This window comes from Podarcis gaigeae (assembly GCF_964106915.1).
Source record: "Podarcis gaigeae genome assembly, chromosome: 5".
Classification (NCBI taxonomy): Eukaryota; Metazoa; Chordata; class Lepidosauria; order Squamata; family Lacertidae; genus Podarcis; species Podarcis gaigeae.
Genome location: NC_139681.1, coordinates 31,064,871 through 31,077,540, shown reverse-complemented (window position 1 = coordinate 31,077,540; position 12,670 = coordinate 31,064,871). Strand labels below are relative to the sequence as shown.

At 41.4% G+C, this 12,670-nt stretch overlaps 1 protein-coding gene across 1 annotated transcript in view; it reads right to left on the bottom strand.

The window, feature by feature from the left end:
* The window catches only part of COL13A1 (collagen type XIII alpha 1 chain), a 147,619-nt gene that overhangs the window by 36,842 nt on the left and 98,107 nt on the right, over positions 1-12,670 (bottom strand). Inside the window, exons 20-24 of the mRNA XM_083740709.1 lie at positions 10,337-10,381; positions 6,698-6,730; positions 4,821-4,847; positions 4,208-4,270; positions 615-668 (exon numbers count right to left, since the gene is read on the bottom strand). Of these exons, the coding sequence (XP_083596835.1) occupies positions 615-668; positions 4,208-4,270; positions 4,821-4,847; positions 6,698-6,730; positions 10,337-10,381 (222 nt within the window). The remainder of the gene's footprint in view (positions 1-614; positions 669-4,207; positions 4,271-4,820; positions 4,848-6,697; positions 6,731-10,336; positions 10,382-12,670) is intronic.

Sequence of the window (12,670 nt, the reverse complement as noted above, 5' to 3'; positions counted from 1 at the left end):
TTGGAACTGCATGCCAATACAGTGCTACCTTGGTTTACAAACTTAATCCGTTCTGGAAGTCCATTCTTAAACCAAAACCATTCTTAAACCTAGGCACACTTTCCCTAATGAGGCCTCCCGCCGCCAGTGCCCTTCCACCATTCTTAGACCGAGGTTAATTTTACAAACTGGGACACTACTTCCAGTTTTTCAGAGTTCGTAAACCGAATAGTTTGTAAACAGGGCTGTTCTTAAACCGAGGTACCACTGTAGAAGTTTGCTTTTAGGGATCTTCTGGAAAAAAACAACCACTGAATTATTCAAACAGGTCTTTGAAATCCTTTCTGAAATCCTTTGCCAACCAGCTATCACTGATGTGTTGACGTTTTTACTGTAATAGTGTGTTTTCAGTCTGTGGATATTTCATATGAAAGTGTGGCCTATAAACGTTTTTAAAAAACAAATGTACAAAGATCTGACCAGTGAAATATTTTTCTCAAGTCAGATTATTTGCTGTTTTTATGGAAGCATAAAGATGCATACTTGGAGGTGCCCTGTTTCCTGAATGTTTCTGTGCAAGCAAATAAAGAAAATATACCTGTTACCACATCCCTTTCCCAGGTTACAAAACAAACCTTTTGTCCTACGGTTCCAGGAGGTCCCGGATCACCAGGTTTTCCTTTCTCGCCCTGTTGGTGAAATATACACATGGTTGGATACCTGCTGCAATTATTGGTTTAATCTGCACTAGGATCAGCTGAATGACAGTAAATCTATCTATGGACACAACATGGCAAGTATGTCTACAGTTTTATTCCTGTTCCTTTGCTAGTTTTCCTTCTGAAGAACCATTGTTTGCCTTTTGATTCTATATCACAGCATGGCCATGTGTCCATTTTCTTTTACACACACCCATATATATATAGGTTGGTTTTCTTTTTTAAAAAAGTTCTGGCTACAAGAAGTTTATCTCTTTCAAAGAACATGGTTTAAAATGAAACAATCTCTCAAAACTAATCACTTTCTAATGAACTTTCCAGTTTTGAAAGGCTGTATTTCACAAACATCTTGTGAAGAAACCATCTTCACAGGACAATCATTTATCTGATGGTTTGATATTGGGGGCCAGGAACTGGCAGGTGCGTCACAGGTACCAGAATCAAGGTGATGCAATCCAGTATATGTCCAAGATCATCTACAGTGCCCATATGGATGGCTTATACCCTTGTTTTATGCCCAAGTACCTAAGCTCGATAAAACAAACAATATGGGTGTTCCCACTTCAGTTATCTAACACAGAAACACCATTATCATCCCTAGTGTTATGTGTGTCGGCATGGTTGCTCGAGAGCAAACAGGCAAGACTCCCCATTGGTCTTTTCAAGGCTTTATTATCTGTCCAAAACGTTCACAATGCAGATCGACTTAATTCCATGTCTGCTCACTCACTAGCAGAATCTGGGAGTGGGCGGTCCTTAAACTTTCCCCAGCAGAGTAGTCTTTTGACCCCCACCCTACGACTCCCTTCTCTGCGTGTAAACCGACTGCGCAAAGAGGGCGTGGGCAGAGAGGGACCTGCGCTTTGTTCACGCTCGGTGCTGTGTCTCTCCCTTGCATACTCCGAGCCCTGCACCCCTTCCCCACTGGAGGCGTGGCTTTCCTCCTCCGTGAAGGAAGTGCTGCTTCTCACAATCTTTGGAGACTCCCTGTAACCCAACTGCCCTTCCACCTCTTGCCTCTGAGCTGATGGCAGTTCCCTGACACCTAGTTTCAGGAAAGTTCTGGCCACCTGTTGCAATCCAAGCTTAGCACACTTCCTCTTGTCCCACTTTGAGCTAACGAGCAATTCAGGCTTTTTCCAGATAGATGTTTGCTCAACTTAGAGCTAAAGAGCAAGTTTTCCCTGGAAAAGAAGCGGGGAAACCACTTGAACCATATGCCACACTTACCGCAGGGCCTGCAGTGCGTCCAAGCCATGCATTTCTCCTGGGAGTGACATGGTGGCTGATGCATCTGCAGGCTCCGCACTCCTGAAATGGCAGTGTGGAGCTTGCAGCCACCTGCTGCCTCCCCCCTCAGCCGCCCTACAGATGAGGGAGAGGCGGCGGCCTGCCCCGGCTAAACCCCACCCAGTGGGTGGCTTCCCTTGCCCCTGGGTGCAGGCACGCATGCCGCCCCAGGTGCCCTAGTGGCTAACTACATTGCTGATGCTTCAGCTATAAGGAGAGATCACTCCATAGTACAAAAGGGTCTGTGGGCTGAATGGCCAAACATTTTGAGTTGTGCCTTTGCATTACATAAAAGCAGCATTCAGTTGCAAACAAATTCATTTTGATCTTTTTATGAGCCACCTTTGGCTTACGCCCCAAAGGCTGTGTGCAGTTAAAAGAACAAACAAAAACAACACAAAAATTCAACATCAAAACAATGTAAACAGCAGCATCCATCCCAAAAAACCCAAACCAGACATCAAAATGCAATTTAAATCAGCTATTCAACACACCGAAATGCCTGGGAAATAAGCAAAGGAATTTGCTGCCAAAAACACTTTATAATGAGTGGTGGGGTAGCTAGTCCAATAAAGACATTGTAAATACAAGGTCAGATGGTTGTGGGATCCAAACAAAGGCCTTGAGGGAAGACCTTGCATTTTGGGTAGAATCAAGTGGGAGAGAGTAGTCCTTTAAGTAACAGACACCAAGTTATCCAGGCAATAGCCAGCACTTTCAAATGTGCCTAGAAAAGAAGCAGTAACTATTATAGTTATTTAAGAACTGGTTAGATGCAGTCTCCATAGCTAATACACTGTAGCTGCTGTGTTTTGTACTAATGGAAGTTTCCAAGGTCTTCAAAGGATATATCACACAGAGTGCATTTCACGAGTCCACACTAAATGTTACCAGAGCACCAATAATTGTGGCTGGACAATCTAGCAGGGGTTGCAGCCGATCTACCAGTTCCAGTGACAGTGCTTCATCAATCAGCAGCACACCAGACTGTGAACTCCAGAGACTGTAATCCCATCCTTAGGGAAATGCAACCCAGTCTGTTCTAATTATCTGAGCTGGCCAGAATGCATTTTTGCTCAAGAAATGTCTGGATTTCAAAATAGGAAACATGATTTTAATCATATTGATCACACTGATTTGTAATAGCACCAGCTGTATGGAAGGCTATCTTGAGACCATTTGTTCTGAAACCATTCCATGTACCCCAGTGAGAGCCCATTTTTGTAAATTTCTGCTTGACGGCTGCATCACATGGGTATGAACCACATTGCTTAATGGGAAGGGCATCACTAATATTGCATGTGCAAGCATGATGTATAAAGCAGGTCTGAGAGTTAACAAGGGCAGTTCTTTTTATGGCAATAGGCCTTTGGAAGGAAGGGAAACAGAAGGGGAGCACAGAGATTGAGGAAGAATGAGCCAAGTGGTAGGGCAGAATGAAGTACTGAGAGCTGCGTGGAGCAAACCTGATTATCTGACCGCTGAAAGCTCTGTCTGACTTTCCTTTCCAACTGTTTTCTACAACCAAGACAGCCTTCAAAGTTAAACCACAACAGCTGAGATTCTCAGGATGCCAGCTTCTGTTCTAGATATAACTGCTTTCTGTGTCTGCATGGTACGCATATGCAGTGGTCCAAATGGACATGGCAATAACACTTTTGAGTACAGATGGAAATTGTTTACTCAGAGGGCCATTTTCATCTAATATCTGGATCTGCAGTGGAGAAGTTGAGTTCACTTATATTTCAAAGTGCACACAAGGCATTAAATGGAGTGCTTCATTTTCAAATTAAGTTGGGAAATGTGAAGAGTTAAAAAGCTGCAGCCAGAGCTAATACTAATCAGTTGCATGGATTTTGCTATCTTCAAAGTCAGAAGCAATTGCATCCTCTTATAAACTGAGATCCCAGCATACATCCAAATCGTTCTGTCCTCCAATCACAATACTTATCCTGTTTGTTATTCCAAGGTTGAAAGCAGACACAATATATAAACATATCTCTTTCGGAAGACTGCTAATGTTTGAGTATTCTGAACAGGGGTGCTTCAAATTCTGGGTTTAGTTTTGGGCATACACAGCACACTCCACACTTGTAAGAAATAGGATAAAAGCATTCTTTGACAAGCATGAAAATGCAGCTCAAAGCAACCTGGTCAAGGTTTGGGGGAAGGACAATACAAATAAGCAAACCAAGCTCAAGCATTTGACAATGTCCTACCCTCTGCCCCCTTTTCCCTGGCAAACCTGGGGGGCCCATCTTCCCTGCAACTCCACGGTCTCCCTTTATTTGGAGGATGGGTAAGAAAAGGGAGGCAGAGAATTATGTCTGTTACGCTTGACTGGTAGTCTTCAAGCACAACATAGCCAAACCCTGAAACACCTAAAAGAAATAGCAAACTTGCTAAAACTTCTAATTTTGTTGCTGATAGCAACAACAACATCAGTAGGATTTATATAGAGTTTTAAAGTGGTGAAAACACTTCACACACCTAATCTCAGTAATCTACACAACAACCCTGTAAAGTAGGTCATTATTGAAGCCCTTCTATTGAAGCTTGGGGAGGAGATCTAGAGCTAAGATATAGTAGCTCCATAGATAGATAGATAGATAGATAGATAGATAGATAGATAGATAGATAGAAACTTCTACAGATCCTGGTGAAATTTCACTTGTTTCCCTCTGGGGAGGGGAGAGGAAAATAGGGAACATCTCTACTAACCAAAGTATTCACATACTCACATCCTGATTATAACACCAGATCTCCTTAAGAGACTTAAAATAAAACATAGACAAAGCAGACTAAGAACAGACATTTCTTTAAGTGCAATACCTTTGCTCCTGGAATCCCTGGCTCACCCTGCATTAGGAAAAGATGGAAAAACAAACTGAGAGAAGAAGAGAGGAGAGGGCAATTCTTTTACTTCCAGCACTAACAGGCAGAGTAGGTGACCATTCTTTGAAGAAGACCTCATGCCAAAGCCCCACTTTAGCTTTATTTCAATTTGCATTTACGTCTGTCTAATGGGTTTCACTAGGTCTCACACAGCTGTGTACTGATGTGAAATTCACTCATGCAACTTTCTATCCAGCTTTAAACGGACCAAAAGTATTTTATTTCAAGACTCAAAAACAGAATCTGCAGAAATACAGATGGGCAAGAGTTGTTAATATTCAAGTTTGAGGGCAGAACTAATGAAGAAAACATTGAGTTCTGATGTTTTCCTTCTAATGCAAATGTCAGTCAGGGCTATTTTCTGGGGAGAATCAGTAGATGGGAAAGGATTTGAAGCCTTCCCTCGCTTGCAGATTTTGCCCTGCAAATATTGTCCTAAGGAGGCAACTTTGGAAAAAGAGAACCATGACTATGCAGATAGGAGCAATGTTGATTTGGGCCACCAGAGCCATAGTGCCCTTCTTTACATTCTCCCATAGAAGTGAATGGAGCACAATAATGTGTTGATCTTGGAGAAACTCTGGTAATGACACTGGGGGCTCAACCACACTTCCCTTCATCCCATGATTTCTTGGTCCAAGAGGTTTTTCTTCCATCCCACCACTTTCCCTGAGAAAACCTGTGGTTTACTGCTGAATTGGAACCAATGTCAATCTGCAGAAAACCCAAATACCATTTGTTCTGATTCAACAAAAAACCCACAGATTTTCCCGGAGAAAGTGGCAGGACAAGAAAAAAACTTCTCAGACCCGTGTCTAGAAATCATGGGACAAATGGAAGTGTGGATGAGCTCTGGGTGGCCCAGCCCTCACCAACAGAATTCCCAGGGAGGAGGAAGTCCCATTTGCTTCAGTGCAGAGTACAAATATAAAATTCTACCCTCTGCACATAACCTACCTTCTAAAAGGAATTTTGGTAGCGCTATAAAATTACTCTGATAAGGCAGGCCTAGGACTCAGCTATACAGCTGCAAATAAAACGTGTGTTGTAAAGTATATTATACAAATGTGGCATTAGATGGCAATGGTGAGCTATGGCAAATTCAATATTCTTTTCAAAACATTAAAAAAGCGTTTCACAGTTTTTTATATGTGTTTAGATTCCACACTAGTCTGCGAGAAAAGTTATATTATGATCATTTAAAAGAAATCACTCTGATCTGTGTTTCTGTTTGCAACAGTGTTATAATGTCTCTGTAACACCAGCATCTCATGTGGGCTGTGGTACTTTATTTTTGTACACCACTCTAAGCACTGGTTTGCTGGCACATCAAAGCTGCTTTAGGTCTTTTTTAAAAAACAACAACACCGGTGGATAGTGCATGATATGAGAATCTGCCATTGTGGCTATTTAATTAATCTGATGGATGCACATTATGAACTTTGACCAGACATTATCTTAAACATTTGCACTATTGACTAAGTGCCACTTTTTTTTTTACTATGAAGGAACTTTGTACTCATAGGATCTCTCCAGTGGATTATAATCTCTACTACATTACAAAACACTAGATGTGATGTTTCTGAGTGCAATAAAACCCCCAAATTTAGCAGTTGAACTGGCAAAATAGTAAGCAGTCATAATGATAATTCTTTTTTTAAAAATGCTTTTTATTAAAACAGCTCTAATCTCAGGGCTGTGCTTTGCTTTTCAGTTCTCTACTCCCCACTATTTGATGCTGAGAGCACACCTCTGTTTTCATCTCCTAAGAGAGCTCTACAGCCCCCCTGAGAGGTTAGCACTTGGAAACTAACCTTCATGCCTGCCACCGCAATTCCAGGATCCCCCTGACAGAGAGAAAGGAAAGACAGGGATACTTTGATAGATGGTGAAAAAAAGGTGTTTGCTCAAGAGAGAAAGTTTCAGAAAGTTTCTCTTTTTTTTTCTTGGGGAGGGGGCAACGCATACCTAAGGTAATGTAAAATAGAAGCCAACAGCCTTGGAAGATTACTAGGGCCAAACTAGATGTGACAGCAGCACAGGGCATGTTGGCTGCATCTGATTTTTCATAGCAAAGGGAGTGTGTGAATGAATCTCTTACCAAACCCACTGCTTACTTCCCCCTAGCCTCTGATGCCAGAGCACAGATAACAAAAGCATCAACACACAAGAGCACAGGAAGCTCCCTGATACTGAGACAGACCACCAGTCCATCCAGCTCAATGTTTCCCAAAAGTGGATCTCCAGCTGTTTTGGGACTACAACTCCCTTTAGCCCTGACTATTGCCCATGCTGGCTGGGACTAGCAGAATCTCATAACTCCCGTAGGACTGCAGATTCCCCACCTCTGACCTAAAGGGGCACACTGCTGGGAGATAAGCTGCAGTTAGGAGCAAATTTTCTAAACCTAAATCCACACCTGTGTTCCTCTTTTAGTTCTGAGAGAGAAAGAGAAAGGTGGGGCGGGGAGGGGGAGAGAGGAAGAGGAAGAGAAAGGTCTGCTGCTGTCACCTCTGGCTTGGCCCTAAGGGATTCCTCAATGAGGAGTTCAGTATTGGCAGACAAACTTCTCTCAAGCACAGTTTGCCTTCCATTACCATCTCCTGCAATGTTTGGTTGCAGGGAGTGCTAGGTACATTGTGGAGCACATCACTGGTCCACATGTGCTTGGCTGGGGCACTGTGTGTGTTGAGAGGACACCCTAGAAATCACAATCATTCAGTACCACAAAGGGTTCCTCAACACATGCAATGGGGTCCTTCCGCAGACAAATCAATGTGGAAAGAATTTCCTGAGGGCGGAGGTTTTAAGACTCTTGGGTCTAGACAGGAGTGTTTCACAGTTCCTCTACACTAGCATCATCAATGCATCTTGCTATTGTTTTGAAAGAGAAACTGTGCTATTGCTTTTAGCAGAAACCAAACCTTGGCTATTTCATAATCTTAAGGTTTTCACCATCAACTTTACTGAACAGTTTCTGGTCTCATGTATGCAATAGTGTATATCTAGTATTATTTTATGACTGAGGGAAAATGTGAATATTAGTAATGGGACATTAAGGTGGGGAAATGAAATGAAATGTAGCAAGAATGCTATACAGCCATGGGATCTGTCAGGAGATCTTTGTACTTTGGATGGCAGGAAAATAAATAATTCCTCACATATGCAGGATTTTTTGCATAAAATGTGACAAATGAGTGTTTGGTGTTGTCCTCATATCTCTACCAATTACTTAACCTTTGCTTTGCAGTTGGATTCAGGCAAACTGTTGAGGTGGTAAAGGCACCACACAAAAAACAACTAGTTATTTTTACATATGACTTCAGACATTATCCAGGAGATTGTCAGCTGCAGTATCTGCATTATGTTAGTGCATTTAAAAGAACAGTCCACGTAAAAAATATTGTCCTGTGATGACTTAGCTATTTTGGCTGTTCATCTGAATCAAACTTGGGTGATTCTTTGTGAAGGCTGAAGCACATATTGAGGCTGATGAAAGGGACACTATAGAAAATGGCCTCCCTATGATTAGTGACCCCAGCTCTGTCCATAATGGCTCCATCAGCATGTAATGCTAAACTATGTCTTAACATTATGAGGACAAGCCACAATGAGTCTAGGACTCTTGCATTTACTTCTCTTCTCCTCTCCTCTTTTGGCATAGCTGCAGGAAGGCTAGAATCTTCTGCTTCCATTTTATATTAACCACAGCTGTTCATTCTGTGCAACCCTAAACTGTGGTTAATCATAGCTACAATCTACTCAAACAAGCCAGATTTATAAGTCACAGTCTGAAGCTGACTTGTTTTTAGCAAACCATATTTAAGAGTATCTGAAGTCTGCCCAGGTTTGAACATCACAACCAGCTGCAGTTAGTCAAATAAGGAAACAAAAAATTATTAACTCCTCTTCATGGTTTTGCCAGAGAAGGAGGTAACAAGCCAAATGCTCACTGCAACTCAGTTTTGTAACACAAACTGTGGTTTAGCATTACATGTGAACCCAGCCAAAGTTGGGAAGTACACCTATAAAGGCTGTTACCTTGTGTCTCCACATATCCTTCCCAACGGCCTCAAGATGGCCATGGATATGCAGAATGTAATGGCTCGATCCATTTGAAATACACTTGCAAGTGTTTCAGCAGGAAGAAGGACCAGTCACCATGATGAGGTCACGTTCAGTAGCATTTTTATGGCAAAAACAATGCCCACTGTAGACCACTGTATTTCCCTGCTCCCTATTAATGACTGGAAATGATGCTAATGGGGAGCAAGCTCATCAAAGCAGCCAATATGTAACATGTAACACCTGGGCAGGGAAAGAAAGATACTGGAAGCCTTTGGGAAGGATATCAAGTGGTGAGAATTTCCTAGACAAAAATTGCAGTGCAGATGGAATCTTGAGATGAGTGCTTATTGGCTAAATAAAGGAGGTGGGCACATTCTACATATTAGTATCTGTTAGGCTCTTCAATGAGAGAATTTGATTACAAGAGCAAGTGGTCCTAGGGAAAGAAGTGGGAACGGATGGAAATATTTATTGTTAGACATAGAATAATGGGGGTTTGGAGAGTTTAGTGAAATAGATGAACAACAAAGAGACTTGCTTGGAGAAGCAGATTTAAATCATAAACCAAGAAGGGCAAACAGGTTCAAACATTGAAAGGTGTGAAGCAGATGGGGATGGAAGAAGAGGGAGAAGGATCATACCTCTCAACTTTCTGAAACAGAAATCAGGGGCATAGCTAAAAAACACAAGGACAGAAGATGGAAATCAGGGATTCTATGTAATAACAGGTGAAAGAAACATTCAGAAATGCATCAGATGTGAGTAATGTTTAGTAACTATGGGCTAGAGACATGAAGGGGATAAATATATATTGGGAGGGTGGATTTGATTGAAGAGATGGCATGTCAGTCCTTTAACATGTAAATTAATGCAATTCTGGAATCCTTTAAATAAGGGTTATTCTGACGTAAAATATGTGCACTGGAGTTTAATCTGAATCGCAGCTATAAATTTAAAACTAAGCACATACTCAAGTGGAATTCTTTTCCATTCCTCTGAAAGTAATAAACATTTGAACCTTGATCCAATGGCAAATCAGTCAAATTTATGCTCTCTGTTTCCGTGGCGCAAATGAAGCACAGATTGGTTTAGTGGATCGCACACTCATTGCAGTGGGTATCTTAAGGCACTTCACTTCATTCCACAATGGGAAAACTGTTGAGGAACAGGCATGCCATTTGTTCAGCAAAACATTTCTTCCTGGTTCTTCTTCCTTTTGCTAAATCAGACTTTGAGCTTTTTGTATTTTAAGAGTAGGAAATACATGTACAGAATACATGTAGAGAATGTTAAAGGTAATTGGTGTAATCTCTGAGTCTCAGGGTCAGTTGAGAGGTATGGGTAAGGGTAGTTGGATAAGTCAGACTCCATTCCTTGCAGAATACCTGAACTCCTTGTTTTCCTGGTAGCCCTGGCATGCCCCTCTCCCCCTGGAATAGGAAAAAAACAAGATAAAGATAATGAAGATGGAAGAGTGAGGGGAAAACATAGGCCCCCATATGACCTTTGTTGGTAACCACTGAAACTGGAGAAAACTGTATTCCATAAGATCTCAAGAAGCTCTGACGCTTCAGAGTAGAAGTCAACCATTGCTGTGATAATTTCTTACAATAGAATTAGTACATTCTGAATTTATTATTAAACATTTGAAGTGTTAAAGTTATCATGATGAGAACATGGTTTTCTCCATCTTTTGCATGGGGAAAATGTCAAAACGTAATGCCAGAATCAAACTAGAGACTGGTTGTGCCAGCAAATAAATAATCAGTGCAGCTCATGGCTTGTGGTGTCAGGTAGTGTTGCAGAGATATTATGCTAATATGCCATAGGCGTAGGGATTGACTTATGACCTTCTCAATGTCACTTCAACTGGCTGATGTTAACTACCTTCCCAGAAAATACCGAACTTCACTGTGCTGAATTTATTACATCTGAAAACAACTTCTCTGCACGGCGGCCAAAACACAGATCAACTCTTTTGCTGTATGGGTAGTGTGTCAAGTTCTCCCCAGCAATGCAAGCGATCATTTACCCTGGCATCATCATATCATGTGTTTTCCTACCACATAATCACTGCAGAAATGGGATGATGTACAGTGGACCACATGGAGCAAGGGAGCCTAAATACTATGGGAGGAGAAAGGCAGTACAATTCAGTGATGCTGGAGTTTTGGATGACACTTCCTTGTTGTGTGTATCATATAGACATGAGTGTCTCTCTGGACTATGGATGGATGATTGTGACAATTTTAGTTGCTCCCAGTTCCTCATTTCCCCAAACTTAACTTCAATTCACCACATTTCCACATCAGTGGGAAAAATATTCTATTTTTAAAAAAACCTTCTCATGAAAATCTGAGTACATTTACATGCTAATTTCTCTTAATAAACACATCTCTGTTTACAATTTTTCCAAATATACACATTTTTGTAAGCAATTTCAAAAATGCAGAATGCATATTTGAATGTCATTTTCACTAATATATACAGGCACACACACCCTACTTATGTGTGATCAACTCACATGCGACCGCATATACGCACGACACCAGGAAATAAATAAATAAATAGACAGACAGACAGACAGACAGACAGACAGACAGATAGATAGATAAAGGGATCTGAACAGTATATAAACCAAACGTATGTGTTCACAAGTGCCAAAAATGGGAGAACAGTTTTGATTGTCACTAAAGCTAACATGAAACAACGTACTGTAATTTGTTTCTGCTTCTAACAAACCAGCAGAGGGCAGCCCAGGATCTCAATTCAAAGCTTGAGGGTAGGCTGTTTGGGGGGGGGGGGGAGGAAGAGACAAAATGCTGTTCATTTCTTCCCACCAGGACAGTCTCCTGCTGGTTTCCTCTTTAAACTACAAGTTTCATGGAGCTTTGATTTTCCTTGAAATTGACGCTTCCTTCTCATCACAATCCAATTGGAAAACCTGGATTAAGAAGATCTCCAGATCTCCAGGGTTTAATGATCTGGCTGTGCTCACAGACAGGTTGTGAAACTCTTGATGTATAATCCTTTTCACCTTGGAGAATGTGTATGTTTTTTTCAGCTGCCCAGAAAATCAGGAGGCAGCCTCTGGGTAGGTGTGGAAAACATCACTGGGATATGCTAGTTAGCACTGATATTAGTTGCTAATGATTACCCACCTTCCTCTTAATAAGCAACTTGCTGTTGGGTAATGACAGACACAACATGTGAATAACTGTGGTGTCTCTGAAAGCAGACTCATTGCAACCTACTATGAAGCCAGTCTAGGTAGCAGCTTAGGGCAGCAGTTTATAAGGGGCCGCCTTTCTGCACAGTAGGTGACAGATGTCAAGTTTTCTTTCCTATTAGTACCTTAGTGCATGTATTTCTCTTGCTCATGAATAGTAAGGAATAAGGGAAGAATGGAGCATCTGTACTTAAAAAAGAATAGGGAAGATATGACCATTAAATTACCTCAATACATGTGCTGGGAAGCCAATTGTATTAGCATATCTTGTTTTGCACCGTCTTGATATTGTATGTGAGGGGGCAGCACATAAATACATTAATAAATCAAATTTGTCTCAGTAAGTTGTAGCGGGTACATTGAAAAGACAAGCTATCCAAATAGACATTTTTAGTAGTGTGTAACTGTAGAGTAGTGTGTAATTGGAGAGTAGTGTGTAAATTGTAAGTAGGTTTAATTGTAGAGTTGAAAGGGACCCTGAGGATCATCT